The 19,388-nt window shown below is 54.4% G+C and overlaps 1 protein-coding gene across 3 annotated transcripts in view; it reads right to left on the bottom strand.

The window, feature by feature from the left end:
• Positions 1–18,992, bottom strand: part of SNX27 (sorting nexin 27) — a 32,392-nt gene extending 13,400 nt beyond the window's left edge. For all 3 annotated transcript variants that reach the window (XM_056322070.1, XM_056322071.1, XM_056322069.1), the window contains exons 1-5: positions 18,681–18,992; positions 6,400–6,631; positions 3,133–3,325; positions 1,757–1,821; positions 810–914 (exon numbers count right to left, since the gene is read on the bottom strand). In XM_056322070.1, the coding sequence (XP_056178045.1) occupies positions 810–914; positions 1,757–1,821; positions 3,133–3,325; positions 6,400–6,631; positions 18,681–18,964 (879 nt within the window). In that variant the 5' untranslated portion in view covers positions 18,965–18,992. The remainder of the gene's footprint in view (positions 1–809; positions 915–1,756; positions 1,822–3,132; positions 3,326–6,399; positions 6,632–18,680) is intronic.
• Positions 18,993–19,388: the final 396 nt, after the last annotated feature.

The raw sequence follows: 19,388 nt of genomic DNA, 5'->3' as shown, positions 1-19,388 counted from the left end.
CACCCCCCCGGGGAGTTTTCTCCAACAACAGTTCAGTCCTGCACGCTAGTACCACAGTCAAAACTCACAGACCTCGGCGGCGGCGAAGTGAAATTCAATAGGCTGTGTCCCAGACGCACCCTGTGCTGCCAATCCCGTCTACCCGCGGGATTCTGCCGTGCGGATCTCAAGCTCCCGAGAGCCTGCTCTTTCGCAACACTCTGTCTCCCTCGCCTGCAGCAACATTTTTAGTTCTCCTTTCAAAAAGAGTCTCCCCTGCACCATCTTATTCCCCCTAATCCACTGACAGCTTCCACTTTCCTCTTGCAGTGCTGGTTGAAGTCAGTTCTCCTTAGTTTTCCACTGAAAGCAGAGGGCCTCCAGCCACCTGCAAACCTGTAACCCGGCGCTGCCCTTAATACCCAACTTGTTGTCCTGCCACGCAGCCACAGGCTCGTGTGTTGGCTGCTGGCAGCTCTTGGATCCAACCCCTCCGCTGCAGCCACTGCGAGCCGTAACACACAATCTGCCCAGCGCTTAGAGCCAGCCACCAGCTTGAAGATATTATCAGTGAAAATTAATTCAGCGATGACTCCGTCCTTGCAGCCAAACCTGCCAGTGAAAGCGCTGCTTCAGCACGGCATAAGGTTAGAGTTTCGCAGCGTCCCTGTCCTCCCTGCTACAGCAAAACAACGTCCCTTATGCCCAGCTGCGCTCGAGAGGAACGGAGAGAAGCAAGCGAGTGCCCACAGGGTCGTGGATGATGTCTGTATCATGTTAAATCTTCCAGTCAAGGCAAAAAAAAAAACCCAAAAGAAGCAGCAGCTCACCTGGTACACCTGGTCTGTAGTGCTGTTCTTTTTGACTCTTACTGTCACTGTTGTTATATCTGGTAGTGCTACTCGGAGCTCCACATCTGAGACGCCATTGTAATTCTGAAAGAGGGAAGAGAAGACAGAAATCAGCCTCACACAAACCGAGCCCCAAGCTCTGCGGGCTGTTTATTGCTTCACACTGGCTAATTAACATGGTCACTTCTAACCACCTGCTGCTCTGCAAGCTTCAAGAATCCTGCTCCAGTCTGCACCAGAGAAATTCTGAAAGGAGGAAGATGTGAGCTCTGCTCCGAGACAGGAAGCTGAGCAAACTGCTTCAGACCACGATGGGGGAGGATTTTCCATTCACGGGTTTGCCAGTGAAGAGCAAGAGAAAGCTCCGTGACAGGGCAACTTCATGAACCACAGAAAGGTTGGCAAAAGAAGAGCAGCTGAATGGCAACCAGAAACTCGCCGATGCTGCCTGCAGCTCCAATCTGGGGAGAAGCACGCTGAACAGGCCGGAGTTCAGAGCGCCCGTTGCCTTTCTGGTTAAAGGCTGACAGATACAAACAGCTCACAAATGCAAAGCTACCAGGGCTGCCACCAGCAGAGAAAACAGCAGGACGGTCAGTGAACGTGGGTGCTTTGCTGGGTCTCCCCTGGCCAGAGCGCCAGGGTACGCAGCGTGGCCTCAAGGCTGGTTCTGCTCTGTGCACACCTCTGAGAGCAGCAGCAAAGCTGCTCGTAGCTGCTGCTATGGGGAAAAGGTTTCCCATAATAACAGCGCAATAACAGACAGCAGACTGCAGCCTTGATTTTTTGCCACCATTTTCTATTCAACCAAGCAAGGCTTTGGCAGGGAGTGTCTCTGCTCTCCGATCCAGTTTTACCAAGCATTTACAGCCTCTGTAACAGGGAAGGTCACGCCAGAGCTTCAGTGCCGTCGCCTACGTGCCTACCTCGTCCGACTCCGACAGGAACTCTTGCATGATGTCGCTCTCCCCAATGACACGTATCGAACACACTACAGGACAGAGAGTGCAGGTTAGGGGGGTGCCCGGGGAAGGGGGAGCCCTCCCCTCCCAGGACCGACCCAAAGGCGACATGGAAATAACAACTGTCTGTTCTGCGGGTGGCGTGAAACAAGGGCGCTATCTCCAGCCCAGAAAAAGCTTCTCAAAGCAAGTGCTCTCCGGGCTGCGTCAGGTGTCCTGGCATGGAGACTGATCCAGCCTGAATCCCCGACAATAGCAAGCGAACAGCGGTGCCGAGTAACTCGCTGAGATATTCCCTGTGGGTGAAATCCAGGCCCCAGGCACACAGCCAACAGGAGGTTTAGGCTATACTTAAAAGTGGGCAAGAATTTCATAAATAGTATTTTTGCCTCTAAAAAAAAAAAAAGTTATTCCAGAAAGATTAAAAGTGTTTGGGAATTTAGGCCAAGTTCAGCCAATAACATGGACCTGAACTGTTATCGTGTTGTGTTGCCTCTAGGATGCAGGCAGTCTGCCCCTTCCTCCAGCCAGCTGGTAACCGAGGGTGAAGATGAACAAACTGGGCAAGGCAGCACCGAGATGTCAGTGGGGTGGGGAAAACCTGACCCACGTCCATCTTATGGGAAGAGGCAGCTTCCCTCCCAGGTGCTGGGCAAGGGGAGAGGCCGTTAACCTCACACAAACTAATGGAGGTGCTTCCAGGCAATTAAGAAAATACACAGCATCAGAGGACGAGGGGTCAGTGCTCCCCAAGCCCCATCTACAGCCTCTTCACTGCAAAACGTGGGGCCAGATCTTTTAGCCAGGCACCCTGATGCAGAGGTAAGGTTTTGCATCCCCTTTCCCATCACGGGATCTCAACCGAAAGGAAAGTCCTGCTGCAGGCGTTACGATTGTGATTGAAAAGGACCAAAACGTTCAGCTGTGAGCAAGCTCAGGTTGAGCCGAGCTCCCCTGATGAGAACAGCCTCGAACATGATGTTCTCCCTGCTCCAGAGCTTCCCTCATCTTCCTCCTCCCCGTGTTCCCTCATCTCCAAGATCACTGGTGAGCCATACAACACTATAAATAAAAGCTTGTTGTGCGTTAAAAACCTAATTACACATTTTGTTGTTGGAAGTGCACTGCAAGCCGGTAACACACGCATCGTTAAGCTATGGCAAGTCTAAGCTCCCTCTCACCACTTCAGCCATAAAATCTGATCCAGCTACAAATGAGCTTCTTTCCCTCCCAGGTAAACAAATGCCCATGAAGTTCTGGACCACCCATGGAAGGATGTGCCCTGAGGATCTTCTTCCCTGCTTGCAAGGAAGGCGGCATCCCAGCTCCCAGCTGAGTACCTTTCTCCAGGTACTCCTCCAGCCCTCGCCGTCGGGCGTCCAGCTGCTGCTCCGACAAAGAGAATGGCCACTTCCCCGGGAGACGCGGAAAAGTGAAGTTGGCAAATTCCCGTTTTAGGTTCTGGTGCAGGATGGCAAACTCCCGGTACCGCTTCGAGCAGAGCTGGCGGCCCGCCATGTAAACATTGTAGACCTGCAGGGAGGAAGAAGAGGGTCACTGGGGTGAGAAAAACCAAATCCAAACTGGCACAGCTTTGCCTTCCCAGACCCATGTAGTGCAAGACTAAATTGGGAGGGTTTGAGCTAGAATGAGAAACCAGTATGAATAGCTAAATATGCCACTGCTTATCCCTGGAGCTGGGGGATGTCCCAGCTACTACCTCCATCCGACAGCAGCAGGACTGGCATGAGTTCCAAGCTCCTTATACTCCAAAAGGAGGGGAAACACATCCAAACCCTTTACAAAAGGTCCTGTGTAGCCGTCATGGCATTCACCTGGATCACCTGGATCACATCCTGCACACAGGAGGTCCCCAAGATGCACCAAGCCACCGCTGGACTGATGCCACAGCAATACCATGCTGACTGCATCAGTTGTTTGCAGTGACAAGAGCCTCATCACCTTCCAGGTGTGCTTGATGCTACTGCTGAATTTCCAGCCCGTTGCAGAATTGAGCCTCATGTCGCAGCCAAAGCCCCAGAGCTCTGGATTCACGTTCACAGCTACTTCTGCTGAGAGGCACAGAGAGCAGGAGGCTTGTGTTTGGGGACAGCCCCTAGCAGCCGTCAGGCACCAACCATGGGGCAGATCCCAGGAGAGAGGCAGCATGAGGCTTGTTAGGATCACCCCATGTTAACTAGTCTCTTTGCTACACATGCACTCTTCCAGTTTCATTCCGGACACCACTAAGAAAAGAGAACTCTTGTCCCAAATAGGGGAAAACCTGGAGCAGAGTTACAGTCACAGGACACTTCTCAGCACTGCGATGCTCTTCAGGGAATTCCCTTCCCATTCATTAATGAGCTGCCTCCGTTTTTAAGCCAATCTGCTCACTCTCGAAGGCAAGTTAAAACAAGCTCTTATCTAGGCACTGCTAATATGCCCTCAGTGATAAGGAGGTCCCAAACAGCAGCGTTACCTTAATTGGCTTCACACGAGGAAAGGGATGCAGCGGGGAAGAGAGCAGGTTCACGCTTTTTCACGTTGCACAAGGGAAGGTTTGCAACCGCAACCTTTCCTCTTGAGGAGCATCACCCTCCGCCGCGCTCCCAAAGCCGAAGGGCTGGCAGAGTGCCGGGGTGCAGTCCGGCAGGAGGCATGTGCCAACAATGCATCGAGGGTGGCTTCAGCAGCGTTTAGGAAACTCAAAACCCCAACCTCTCCCCAGACGAGGGTCCGGAGCAGCCCCACCTCGCTCACCCTCCACACCCGCGCTCCAGGTACCCGCCCGACAGCCTTCACAAGGCAAAAGCGCTCCGACAAAACCCCAGCTTCTTCCTTAAAAAGCATGCATTCAGCCCTTCTGGCATCACCTCAAGAGACGGTGCCAGGCTGGGGCTGGATCCAAACAGCAGCACCTACTGTCAGTCTAGAGAGGTGGCTCCCTTTGGCCCCCTCCCTGCACGGCGCTTCTTGAAGAACCTCTGTTTTCTAGGCCCCTTTTTCTCCTGCTCCACACAGCACACCTTACCCAACAGGATTCCTGCTGGGGCTGGGAGAGCAGGGCACAGGGAAAGACACGCTCCCCAGGAGGCTGTGGATCCGCAAGGATCCCATCTGTCCCCTTCAGGGACATGTTGAAGTCACACACTTTGCACAGGAGCCTGACTCTTCTGGCAAGCTGAGCGTTCCTGAACCCTCTCCATCCTTCTCTCACACACACACACGCTGCTTCTGCAACACCGATACTGGCTTAGGTCCTCCTTGGGAAAATGCCTCCATCCTCATCCAGGAGAGGAAAAAGTGATGAGCCAGTTTGTCATCTGTCTCCCGGCATTTCGCACTACAGCACAATCACATCCCGAGGGCGACTGCTCCAGCCAAACCTACCTCCCAGTCTGGGAGGGTGAAGGCAGCCAGCATACAGCACACACCTTCCAGCCACGAGTCAAAGCAGCGGTGTAACTAGAGCGCCTGATACTCCCCATCTCATCCCAAGTCCCTCCACCTCATCTTCCACCCCCACCAGCGGCCACACAGTTCCCTGGCCCTGCAACAACGGAGACAGCACACCGAGAAGAAGAAACACATGATCTGGACATGGGTAGGACTGCGCTCCTAACAACAAGCAGCTATTTGCAGGGGAAGAATACTGTGCTTGTGGCAGCCTTCCATCTCTACCAGTCGCTGACTGAAACCCGGAGCCAGCTGGGCTTCGGCCGCGGGCTCTGCCGACCCTCGCCGCAGCTCGGACCCCAGGCGTGCTCCCGGAGCAAGCGGCCAGCAGCGAGACGCAGGGTGCTGGAGGACAGGGCCATTGAGACAGTTTGCTGAGCGCCTGTGAACGCCATGCAGCCAGGCAAGGAAGCAGAAGAGCTAAGCAAGGCCAGTCTGATTGAGGAGGTTAAGTACACCCCAAATGCTGCAAGAAGGAGCAGTTCTGCAGACGAATGTCTTTGTTCAGCCCATTCTGGGCCTCTCTCTCCAAACGTTTCCTTACCAGCCGCAGTCAGCCTCATCCCTGGTGAGCCAGTATTGACCTTAAGCCTCAGGAGGATGCACTCGTGTCAGGTACTTAGAGGACGGATCACCCTGTCTAGGAAAGTGACTGCCAGCCTCCCCAGTAAACGTGAGAAAAGAGGCAGGGAACCCAAAGGAAAGACGTTTTACAGCTATTTCCCACGACACTCCCTAAAGGGAAAAGAAATTCTGGAGATGGGAAGTTATGCTTCAAGACATCTGTTCCCTTTGCTTTTACATCTATCACAGATGTCCTTAACACTTGGTGTAAAACAGGAGATACAAATATGAAAGCTTATACGAACAAAATAATAGCTTCCTACTTAATCTTCACAAGAGATCAAGCTATTCCAGATACATTAATAAAAAGCTTCACAGCACATAGGAAATAGCTGCAAAAGAATAACCAAGTGCAATAAGAGTGAAGATGGGCAAGCCTAAATAAGACAGTGTCAAAACCAGTAATAAATTAGCATGCCTCCATCCTGAAGACAGAGAGCTAACTTGTCACTAACAGCAAGAAGCGCGTCCGTTCTGGGTGTGGATGCATCCTGTTTCCAGAAAACACTGTCCAAGATTATACTAACCACAAACTTCTCGCTGTTTTGCTCCACATGCTTGTACGTGGGGATGGAGATGGGCACAGCTTGTTTTTCCGTGTAGTCATAGAATGACTGCCCCAAAGAGTCATCGCTTGGATCGAGATTATCTGCCTCGTGAGGAGGCACGGACAACACTGTCAGAATTAACTCCTTCTCTCCTGCGCGAATCAGGTCCACCACTTGCTTGTGTGTTGCTCCTTCGACATTCACCCCATTCCTGCGAAAGAGAAAGCAGAAGAGCCGTAAGCGAGCCAGAGGTGACTGCAGAGCCTTCAAATCCTGCCAGGACGAGCCCAGAGATCCATCACACACTTGCTTCCCTTGAAAATCCCTCCAACCTCAACTGCTCTGGTTGCTCCAGTTTTATTCTGGTCTCAACTTCACTAATTTTTCCTATCGATGATTTCTCATGTTATTAGTTACTGAATTACAGACACAGCCAAAGCTTCTTTCACGCACCCCCTTGAATATTTAAAACAAGTTTTGCAGTTTTTACTATTTCCCAACGTTGTGACATGGCACATTTGTACCCAGAAAGCAAGACTTTTCCTGCCAGCTAAAGGCAAATGCAAGGAGACCACAGAACTCGGGAAGAAAACACTGGACGCGTAATACATACTACTCTGCTAGGACAAAGCCCACCTCCTGATCCTCTACAGCTCCAAAACATAAGTGGATTTCCCTAAATCTGAATCGAAGCTTCCAGGTGAACAAGAACGAGAAAGCAGGCAAGGAGGCTCCGAGAGCAAAGGTAAGCTATTTCAGAAGCCAGTGCTCCCATCCACCAAGACGCGGCAGCCACAAGCGCACCTGCTTCGGTGCAATGTAAAGGAGATGTGCGTTTGCTTCAGTTACTTCGAGGAATACTGCTCTGCCCTGCCCCAAGCAGCTCAGGAGCACTGCTACAGCGAGTAACACCTTTCTGCTTCCTAAATTGCTCCAACCTGATCACAGGAGCTCCTCCCAGTCATGCCCCAAACCCTCCAGGAGCCCCATGGAAGCTCTGAAGACCCAAGACATACCCAAGCCACCCCTCCGGCACTCCTGAAATTCCTGTGAGCCCTGGGCAGTTAACGATCCCTTGGCTCTTGCTTTGCCCAGAGGATACAGGCCGTGCCTCAGCCAGCGTGGAAAGATGCTGGACCTGTGATTTGATCTGAAAATGAAGAGAGCTGCTAGGTTCTCTTCCAAATCTGGAAAAGGGCAAGCCTGTTTCTCCTCCCGATAAGTGCTAAATTTAGCGTGAGTCTCCATAAACTTGCAGTCAAACAAGCGTCTCCGTGAAGAGTTCGGTATCCAAAACATTCCCTGTATAAACAGGAACAGGCAGAGCTTCACCCACCGCATCCCTACCAGCCAGCCCGGCCACGCTCTCGCAAGGCTGCCGGAGAGCCCGTAGCTCACCGGAGACGACAGGTCCCTTCACCTCTGCCTCCCGAGCAGCTGCCCAGGGCGAGCCTGGAACAAACCAGCAGTTCCTCACCGCTGCTGAAGCAACCATGCCTCAACCTCGGTTTGCCTTTGCTCGCACCAAGGAATTTCCCCACCAGAAAGTTCAGCTTATTCTTATTCTGCACTGCTGGCTACGGCCGATACCTGATGCGTCAGAGGAGAGCAAGACAAAAGCAGCCTGCACTTCCCCAGCCACAAATCCCAACCATGCAGGGAAAGAAAGGGCTCAGATACCCCCTCTGGCAACGAGCTACTCCTTCCCAGAGCCTGGGAACAGACTGTCATCAGCTCGCCACCAAAGACCCTGGTCACAGAATCACCCCAACTTGCCTTAAATCAAACATGGGATTTAGCTTTCAATCCCCAGCTCTCAAAGGGAAGAGAACAGCTCTTACCGCTTCACACTGATCATTTTTTAATCTAAATTTTTACTTAGAAAAGTCACCCTAGAAAGGTCTGACCTCAGCTTACAAATCTAGATGAGAGATCCCAGGCTCTGAATCAAATTTAAACTCCTGCGAGCCAGAGACAGTGCTTGTGCTTTGCCAGCAGTCGGACAAGCAAGCTTCCCCCAGTGGCCACCACCCATGGCTACCAACTCTTAGAGTTCCTGTATCGCTTCAGGGAAGGGATAACGAAGGAACGCTCGGATGCAGGCTGTGTGCGATAAGGGCACTTGAGGAGCCGTGCACATTTTTTATAGCAAAGAGGCCGTTAAGTTCAGGAAGAGGGGAAAGCCCCTCCCCGGGAGCCAGCTCTGCCCCCAAAGCAGCGAGTCTGGTGCAGAGGGCAGCCCTCGTCACCGAGTCGAGCCATCAGCCGCCAGCATCACCACACTAAAGCCACATTCACGTTCGTTCCACCTGACCGAAGCTCACATGCTGCTGGCTTATCCCAGACCACTTCCACTCGCCTAGAACGAGCCCTGTCCACAAGGTCGCACCGCCGCTGCCCAGGCGAGATTTTGGGTGGATGGGGATGGAAAGCCAGAGACCGCAGTCGCGCGAGGGCTGCTGCACGGCAGGCCAAACCAGCTCTCCTTCACACATCCCAGTCCTGCCCTGAAGGGATGAGGATAAAGGCAGGGGAGTTTAGTCACCGACCTCGAGCCCACCTCCAGCCACGGCAGGCAGAGCCCCCTCCAGCTGGCAGCGGGGGCTCCTGGCTGACCCAGGCTGCAGGACATGCCGCTTGAGCTCTCCAAAAGTCAAGGCTGGTTTTTCGTCACTCAGCCCCAGCTAGGCTGGAACTTCATCTTAATATTAACTTCCCATCAGCAAAGACCTCAGGCACTGCCCTTTCCCTTCTGCCAGCAGAACGAGAACAAACGTGCTGCTGGCTTCCTCCTCTTCCTCGCCCACACCATCCTCGGCCCCGGGTGACGTCTGCTGTCACCCATTTTCTCCCCAAACAGACACCAAACCCTGGGAGGGGGTGAGGACAGGACCTGAGACTCCCAAAATTATGACTGCAATGCATCATTTCATTCACAAAAAAAGCGGTAACACCCACTGCTGTCTCTCCATCGCTCCCAGCAGGTCTTTCTGCGATCAGATGCTGCTGTCACAGCAGCCCTGCTCGCCCCTCTGCTGTGGCGCGGTGGGAAGGAGCAGTCAGTACCGCAGCACGCGGGGCCGGAGGACTCGCACCTTTGCAATAAAGTCACCATAGCAACTCAGGCTGGAATCATCAGCGAGGAACCGGCAAAGAAAGGGAACGGTAAATCACACTACACGGGCAAATCAGGAGCAGCTGGCAAGGCAGAGGAGCACAGCTGAATGACGTGCTGCTTGCGCAGCCACGGACCTGTGGGACCCGAGAGCAGAATGCACTTTTCCCAAGACCACGGGACACTTGGCTACTTTGCTCCTCAAGGTTCTGCCTCCATTTGGAGTTGGAAAAAAGATCCAGGCATTACCTTTACCCTTCCAGGGAGTACACACGATCCCAGGAGAGGGCTGCTGAGCTGACCGCAGGGCTGGGTCCCTCCATACCACACAGAAAGGACATCCAGGTACAGCAGCGGCAGATGACGACCAGACCCAGCATATCCTCCCCTCCACGAAGGAGGTACCGCAGGTGGCACAGGGCTCTCTTCCACGCGGGATGGGAAAAAGAACAGGACTCTGCTCACAGTGGAGCAAACTGCTGCAGGATGGAGACCACAGCCATGTAACCCCCAGCAAGGTCTGCCAGACTTCAGCAGCACTCGAGGAGCAACTTCCCCAACAAATCCCTTCTCTCAGCTGTCCAGCACCAAACGTGGAGGTGGTTAAACCAGGAGCATGAGGTTCTGTCACCCTCCACGGCAGGACAGTGGGCAAGTCTCCTTCCCTTGGTGCCCTGCTTCCTCTTCGCCTCACCAGGGATGCAAGCTGCCTTGCAGGAAGGTTACCGTGGGAGAAGCTCTGAAGCTGGTGGGAAGAGGCGATGTTGGACTGGGCAGTGCAGAGCCTTCTCATGCTCTCCCTCCAGCAGGGGCATCCCCTCCCAAACAGGGCTGCAAGGGGGCTCCCAAACGCTCTCGCCCCCCTCCCGGGAGCTGGGAAGAAGCTGTCTTTGTGCTGGTTATAGTCAGTCTAGCTCGAGATTTGCCATGACTAAAAGCTCACGTTGGATGAGCTGAAGACAACGTAACCCCAACAAGCTCATTATCACATCTCTGTCGGCAACCGTCTCGCCGCGGCAGAGGGAACACACACCCCTGTGGCAGCCCACAGTCCGGCACGATGCTGAAGATGCCTGCCAAGACAGGCTGAGACTCCGGACTGTGACCCGAGGCAGTGGCACGCTACACTGCCCATCAACACCGCTGCGAGGGCAGAAACCCTGGCACGCGTGGGGCAGGATCAGGCGCTGCCAGCCTTGGCACTCGCCCGTCGGGGCTCGCCTGGTGCTACAGGCGAAGCTGAGCTCCGGGAATTACAGCAGGTTATGTTTAACAAAAGATCTTCAGCCTGTGGTTCGGCAAGCTCCTGCCACAAAAAATACATGCTGGGGGGCAGAGCAGACTGGTGTTTGTTCACCCTAATGAATTTAAAAGCCTCTCTGAGACAGAGTTTCCAAAGCACTAGGCCAAAGATGGTGAGCAGCAGCTGCAGGCTGGCACAGTCCCCTGACTGGAAGGAGGGTGAGCTGCTGAAGCACCCCACTTGCTCCCCCAGGCCTGCTCTCTCCGCTAGCACGGGCAGAAACAGTCTCGTTCACCAGCTGCATTTGACCCCAGGAATGCCCATCAGCAAGAACAGGAACGGCTGGCAAACACTGGGAGATCCTGAGGACAAAGCACGCGTTGACCAAGGAAAATTTCCCATCGTGCCAACGCTAATGAGCAAGATCCCCAAGACAAAGAGCAGAACATTTCACTTCTCCCATTTGTAAGCCAAATGACTCATTTTCTGCAACGACTTCTTAAAATTTCCCAACTATCTGTCTGTCAAGAGATGACAAGGCGATTTACTGCAAGAAAGTCTGCAATAAGCTTCCTGGAGATTAAGACCACAGCCTGTCTTTGTTCAGGCAAAGTACTGACCCAGCTGACAAACCGTCCAGGGAAAGACATCCCAGAAAGTACTCCAGCCATCCTTAAGGCTTTGCCTTTTAGCAGGTGAACACCTCCTGCCATCCCACACTCTCAGCAGCACCAACGCAGCCAGAGCCCGGCTCTGCAGTCAAGGTAAGACCGGCAAAGGTAAAACGAGCACAGCTGCATCGGGCTGGCATCACACTGCCCTCCCACCTCGGTGCGACAGAACCAGGCTGGCAAGAGCCTTGCCACGTAGATGTGGCCTCAGAAGCAAGGCTGGCAGCAGCTATCCACACCACAACTTCACGTGTCACCTGTCCCAATGGGGACGGTTTGCCAAGTCCTCATCTCCCCCCACCCAGGGCTCCACATCTTCCAGCTCCATCTAGCTCCTGCTCTGCGCATCAAGCCCATAAAATTCCAAACGTAATCAAGAAGCTCCCTGCTCCTCGGTTCTTCTGTAGCACACCTGTTCTCGCCAATATTCAGCTGCAGGAGAGATTCCAAGCGCGGTGCTGAGGCAACAGCAGTGGTGACAGACTACTCTCTGCTCTGAGAAGGGCTGATGAAGGAAGAAGAGTGAAGCCGAGATCCAGCAACAAGGGCAGTCACCACTGGGATCAGCAGCCTCCTCGGGAGAGGCTCTGCAAGTAAAGATGAACGGCTAATGAGCTTACCAGACACAGCAGTGCGGGACAGCCTCTCCAGGCCTGCCATAGCTGCAGGAGCAGGCGCTTCGTTTCCCTTCTCAAACCCAGCTGATGCCCACCACCGAAACAGCTCCATGCAATGTCACCCGCAATGCCTGACAGGGTGCGTCTGCAAAGGGGCAGCTGCAGTGCCAGCTCCCTTCCACCATTCCTTGGGAGCACAACGCATTCGCCCGAGCGATCCACAGCAGCTTTAACAGACCCAGCTCCTTGCAGCTTATCCCAGAGGAGCATTAAGTTTCTCTGTTGCACGATACACCCGAGACCATTCAAGCTAAACGGTTTCTCCAACAGGCAGCGTGTTCCAGCCCTGAACCGCTCGGTCCCCAAAGCCAGGCAGCTGCCGGTGCAAGCCCTGCTCACACTGACCATCCCGGGGCTGTTCAGCTGAGGCCGAAGCAGTATTTCTCCATTTGTCATCACCCAAAGGAAGGGAAGCCAGCCTTCCTCTTTTACAGCTGAGCAATCCAGACCCTGTCCAACACTATTCAAAACAGGTTTAAAAACCCAGGAAGACTAACAAATGCAATTCCAGTGACCTTTCCTATTTCTCTGATGTGGGAGAGACCAGAAGGCAGCTGGGATAATTACCATTTTCACTGAAGCCTCTTACAACATTTTAAGGAAGTTTTAATGTGCCTGTGCATATTTACATGCATTGCTCTGGCAAACAGTGTGACTGTCATTCACCCGCTTCAATCATGAGAGCAACGATTCCTTGCAAATTAACACTTCTGAAACACCCTGAAAGACAACAAAGATTGTTAACACTTCAGAAGGTTAAAAACTAAGTATTACTGAAAAGCAAACAAGTAGTGACTCAATAGGTGGAAAGCTATTAGTCTCGCTGAAAAAGGAACAACATTTTGGACACTTCAGAAACCAAATCTTTATCAAATCCACCCTGGAAACTCAGGAGCAGTTAACTGCAATCAGCTTCTACACTGGCAATGGGAGACACGATGCAGGTCAAGGCCTCCTTGGGTTTGCCTTCCCTGAACCATCAGCAAAACCACCCCGAGAAGGGCAGAGACGGACAGAGCTGCCAGACTGCAGGCCTGCCAGCACCGAGCTGGACTGCTTCGGCGTAACCTTTCTGACCGACATCAAAGCAATGGTTTTTATCTGTTCTTTTTGTAGACCCAGATTCTTCTCCGGCTCAGTTCAAGCTGCTGACGACCAAGTTCAAGCCCGTGACAGCAGCTTTGTTTTCCCAGCCGTGCTCTTCCACAGAGCTCCAAGCAGCATCAATGAGCCCCCGAGGACTCTGCAGACCACACACTGAAAACCACCGTCACAGGATGCTCCTCCAGAGATGTCTGTGAAAAGCCTGGCAGGGTCTCGCACTCCAGCTCTTCAAAACAGCATCCCAGTCCCACAGCAGCCCGGCACGTGGGCACTTATGAGGCCTCTCGACCACCTTTTGGTCCGCAGCTTACGTTTTGTGAGCACAGGTTTGACTCTCAGCAAAAAGAAACTCTCCCCTGCCTTGTATTTTGTCCATCGCTGCTTCCTCAGCACTCAGGCTGGTGAACGAGGAAGGGAAACAGTGGGTACAAAATCCAGCCGACACCACACCAGGCACCAATGTCCAACACATCCCCAGCAGCTCTTCCCTGTCAGGAGCCATTTCCACCGAGCCTACAGAGACTGACCCATTTGCTTTGTTATCTTGAGCCAAACAAAGCAGGAGCAGAGCACGTAGGTGGCAGAAATGGGTTTAAATTTCTCCAGCTTCAGTCATCGTGCCCATTCCTAGGCACATACAGAGTTCTGTTTAAATAGACTGCAGAAGTGTTAAACCAGGGTAGATAAAAAGGCTCTTGCATTTATCTAATTGTACACTTAATGGAAAACCCAGCACACGAGGGTTCTTCATTTACCCACTGCTGTTATCTCTCAAGAAAGAAGAGATACATTTGCAGTTTTTCACTCAAACAGCCAATGCCAGCCTTACTGAGCACACCCAGCAGAGGCTGAAAGGCGCAATCAGGAGACCCGAATTATTCCCAGTTCTAATCTACAGCCTTAACCAGGAAAATCCACTCCCTGTGCTTCAGCAGCCCTGTTCATAAGCGGGGGACAGATGCTGACCTATGGTAAAATGCTCCAAAAACACACAGAGGAAAGCGAGGGACGGAGCCCGGAAAAGCCGGGGTGAATTCAGGAATGCTGCCGGGAAGACGGTGTGTTTAAGAGGCAGGGGGAGCAAAGACACCGATCAGCTGGCCATCAGAGGGGTTTTAGGTCCGCCAAGGCCACCAGCCATACTCAACACGTCTCGTGAGTTCCCACTGCTGCAGCTACAGCCGAACAACAACCCACCTCTGAGGCAGCGAGCGGGCTGTGCACCCCCACACGTCTTCCACCTTCGTACCACATCCAGGCGCATAAGACAAAGCTTCCAACACCGATTCAATCCACTTCCTAAATTATCTGAGGTTAAGGACAGGGGCACCCTTAAAGGCTTTGACCAAGGTAAAGCCCGCTGACCATTTTGTATAGTGAATTTTCTGGCCCTGTGTGCAAGCAGCAAAATACTGCGAATAAGCAGAGCATGCGGCTGCTGCCTCCTTTCTACAGACTGTTCTGGACTTATCCAAAGCAAAACCAGCTTTTTCTGTTCCAAGTTGATCACAAAATTAGACTTTAGACCAAGAAGTGATAAAGAGTTTAATCTCACAAAGGAAATACCTTTTACCCCGCACACCAGGAACAAGTCAGTCCCACTCAGGTTCAGAAGCAGCAGTCTCTGGTGGGGGTTAATCCATCAAGCCCCGTATCGAGGGGTACGACACCTTCCCTTGAAGCAGCCAGTGCTGCGACCGTTTCAGACGCTTCTCTGATGCAGGAACGAATGATGGAGACTGATCCTCTGGTACGGTATCCCCCTTCCCTCGCAATCACACCTAGATCAGACCAGTTTTCCGCTGCGCACAGTTCAGTAATATTGAGAACAAATCCCTTCTTTTATCTGTTCAATTATTTTTGAGTGAGCTTCTCTGCAAACAAAGCAAACGCTAGTGAGATTTTCTTCTGTCAAGATTAGTTATGATTGTCATTCAGGGTGATAATCAAGAACTAAATTAGCTTTCATTGTCTGTCTCCAATGCCCTCAACACCCACAAACACACAACCAGCTAAGAAGATTAGAGAGCACACCATAGCTATGTTGCAAAACCAGCCTTCAAAAGCAAGAGGTCTGAGCTAGACGCTAGATACAGGAACGTGATGCAGCGAAGGATGGCAAGGAAGAACTGTGTAGCGGGCACAGGACCCTAAATAAACTCTTCAGACAACACCTGAAACACCCTTTGATTTTGGATGAGGACTGGGAAGCAGGTTGCGCTCCAGCTCACAGAGAAAAACCACGCTGCTGTTACTGTGGCCGGAGCCCTCAGCCGTGCAGGGACGGGAGGTCTCTGGGTCCTCCAGCACCATGAATCTCCAGAGTGGGCTTGGGAAAAGCCGTGGGGCAACAGACCCCAGCGACAAGAGTTACCACGTGCTAAATACCCCATTACTCTGCAGCAGCCTCACTAATTCCACCAAGGCCATGCAGAAGCCTCACCTCTCAAGCTTCAAAAAGCCTCTCCACAAAACTCTCTCCCAGGCCAGTTTGCTCCGGGTTGCAGGAGGTAGAAACAAAGTCCCACTTGGGAATAAACAGCCTGTTTGGAGAGCACCTACCCTGCACGTGCTCTCGGCACTCAGACACAACGTGAGATCTCCAAAGACACTGACAGCCAGCAGTTACTCCTGAGGCCCCACTGCCCAGCTCCAGCCCGGCAGCCCGGCTTTTGGCGAGTTCACCGCCGCTGCTGAACCTGCTGTGGGTCCTGCGGGCAGACGAACCGTGTGCTGGGGCCGGATTGCTGTGCCAGGGAAGCAGCTGCTGCAGCGGATGGGCCCCCATGCCTCCCAGGGAACCCCACCCCCACCATTGTGCGCAGGGTGCTGCTGTGGAAAGGAAGGGAAATCAGAGCTATTTTTGGAGTCTTGTTTTATTGTTTGCTACTCCAACTCACAACCATGCCACAATTTACTTGCAGGAATTGGATTTTAATAGACCCAGGGAGAAGGAGCGTCCTCTTGGCAGAGCATACAGAGACAGTGGGACCTGATGCCGCCACAACATGGCTGGTACCACGTAGTGGTTTTGGGGGCTGATTTATGCAGCCAGGTTAACAAAAGCAAAGGCTGAGATTGGAAAAGAGCGAGTGGACAAGAAGATACATGGCCAAATTAAAAGCAACTTCTCCCCGGAGATAAGTGACAGATAAAGCAAGAGGAAATCCCCCGTCCTTCCAGCCGCAGTTGCTCCCTGCCCTGCAGAGGGGGAAGCCAGAGGTCCAGAGAGCCACAAGCAAACACCCCTCGTGCCCCCTCGTTAACTGTCGTTATCTGCAGGTCTTAATTCTTTCAAACACCACCGCACGGTTCAGCAACAGACTAAAGGCCCTCACCTCGTGCCGGCGACCGAACCCCATTCCAGCGTCAGCCTCAAAACCTACCTCTGATTTCAAACATGGCATTTTAAGTGTTTCCCCACAGCGGGCATAAGGAAGAATTTCAGCTCGGCACCTTGCAACGCATGCAAAATATTTCCCCTCGGTCAATAAGCGCTGTTCTTTCAAGTAGATCCTCCAGGTGCAGAATTCACCCCCTGAATGGTTCTTCTGCACAGAAAAATCAAAGTGTAAAGTATTTGGGTCACACGGGAGAGCGCCAAATCCCAACAGCAAGCTTTCTGCAAGGCACGGCCAGCTCTCTAGCCACGGGCTAGTCAGAACAGATCTCCTCTGCTGGGCCCAAACACATGCTGTTGTCCTTCACACACTGCAGCCTGCAAAGACTGGCAGCAAAGCATTCCTGCTGCTATGAAATCCCTGTAATTAATAAGTAATTGAACTCAACCAACTCGGCATGAAGTACAAATACGTAAGGATCAGGAGGTATCGCACAGCTCAGCACAGGCAGAACCAACACCAAGAACCGCAAGACGAAGGGGAACACGCTAAGAAAAATACACCTTGACATGCTGAGGCTACAGAAATCCCTCAAAGCAATTTAACCGATGTCAGTAGTCCACAAACACAGGCTCAAAGTTTAAAGGTTTGTGGATTTGGGTTTGTGTTGTTGGGTTTTTTTGAGGGGGGAAGATCAGTTTCAACACAGCTGAAGCATTCCCATGGAAAGATGTTTTCAGGCTCACATTACAATTCTTGCTGTCAAGAATCAGCTACCGCCCAGTGTTGGACAACCAGAGCTCCCAGTGACCGAGAGGAAGCAAAACCAAGCAGCTGGTCCCATCCCTGAGCATGCACGTCCATCTCTGCCGCCTCCCGCAAGGCCACATGGCTGAAAGGCAGGCCACCAACTCCAGAGAACACCCCTGTCTCGTCCCAGAGGTACCTCCCCCCCCCCCCCAGGAGGGTCTCTACATTGAAGACCGAGGGTCCCACGGATCAGAGGAGGGTCTGCACCCTCGCACACCTCATCCCGGCCCCAGCCAGCTCTCTTGCGAGGGCACCCGTGGGCTCACCCAGCCCAGCTCCTGCAGCTGTGGGCCTCTCCCCACTCCCGCAGACTTCCTCAGGGTGAGCTCCCCCTTCCTTCCAGCCACCTCCTTTCACATCTCCTAACCTACTTCCCCTCCTTACCAGGGATCTCTCCCGAGAACAGCTTTTCTCTAGGAGCTCAGTGCCTCCCCAGGCAAATTCCCCACTGTGGCCACCCTCTCCCACCAGCCCTTCCCGGCCGGGGAGGCAGATCCCTGGACGTGGCTCCTACAGATATTCCTGCTGCCTGCGAGCCCTCCCTGCTCTGCCGTCCGAGGGATGCCCCCCAGAAATCACGGTGGGGGAGCACCTCCCCAGGGGCAAGGGGGTGAAGGGGAGCCCACACTCACCCTCCAGGGGAAGGGGCTCTTTCCTGAGGCTGTCACCCACAACCCCACCACACACCCCATGAAGAAGGGGATCCTTTGAAGAACCCCCTGGAAAACCGAGCGCTTCGCCTTCAAGGAGACAGAGCCTGGCCCCCTCCACCCCAAACCCTCAGCCGGGAAGGCTCCGGCCCACCGCTCCCTGGAAGACGCCCCCTAAAACCCTCGGTGAGAGGGTGCCGGCAGCCCCCACCCCCGCTGTACGAGGGGGTCCCCGGGATGTGAGGCTCCCTCGTGAGGGGTCCCCAAAGCCCCCGCTAAGGGGAGGCCAGGCCCCCCGAGGGCTCCCGGTGAGAGGACCCCAGCGCAGCCCCCCCAGCCCTCAGGGAGCAAACACCAGGCCTCTCCTCAGGAACCCCCGCAGCAGCGCAGCGGCCTCCCGGGGGGCCCCCCCCGAAGCCCCTGGTGAGAGCAGAACAATCCCACCCCTCAAGCCCCTGCTGGGGTCCAACCACCCCCACCAGCCCCCACGTCCCCAACGCAGGGAGGCCGGCCGACCCCCACCGAGCCCCCAGCGAGGCTCAGCCCCCCCCCAGGGCTCGGCCCTCCGCGGCGGCGGGGGTGGCGGCGGGGCGGGGGCAGGCAGCCCCCCAGGCCGGGCAGGGCGGGCGGCGGCCCCCCCCGTACTCACACCTCCAGGATGCGGTCTCCCTTGCGCACCCCGGCGCGGTCGGCGGCCCCGCCGCCCAGCACGGCGCTGACATGCTGCAGCGGGGCGTACAGCTCGCCGTTGATGCTCCGGAGCTGGCCGCCCTCGCTCACTTGACCGCGTACGTTAAAGCCGTAACCGGACTCCGACTTGACGATACGGACGACGCGGGGCCCGCCCGGCCCCGCCGGGGCCCCCTCACCGCCACCGTTCCGGTGCGGCGCGGCCGCCGAGCGCGGCAGCCCTTCGCCCTCCTCGTCCGCCATCTTGGCGAACAGCACCCGGCCGGCCCGTCACGCGCCCACCGCCGCGCCGGCCGCCGTAGGGCACCGCCCCCCTCCCGGGCGCGGGGCACGCCGGGAAATGTAGTCCCGCCGCCACACCCCCCGCGCAGGGCACGCCGGGAAGGGTAGTCCGCAGCGAGGCCTTCCGGGAGCCGTAGTGCGGCGGTAAAGGGGGCGCTGTGCCCGGCGGCGCCGTGGCGTGACGTCACAGCAGTGACGTCACGCGGCACCATAAGGCAACTGGTGGCAGAGAGGGGCCTTACTGCAGGGTGGGGAAGGGCAGTTTGGGGCCAGGCCTCGCTGTGGGCCCTGGGGGTCCACAGGCCTCGCTGCCAGCCCCTGGGGGTCTGCAGGCCTCAAGCATCCTGGCCATGAGGGGGACACAGGGCAGGGCAGGAGAAAACCC

Source organism: Falco biarmicus, chromosome 19 (genome assembly GCF_023638135.1).
Source record: "Falco biarmicus isolate bFalBia1 chromosome 19, bFalBia1.pri, whole genome shotgun sequence".
Taxonomy (NCBI): Eukaryota; Metazoa; Chordata; class Aves; order Falconiformes; family Falconidae; genus Falco; species Falco biarmicus.
This window is presented reverse-complemented; position numbering and strand designations above follow the sequence as displayed.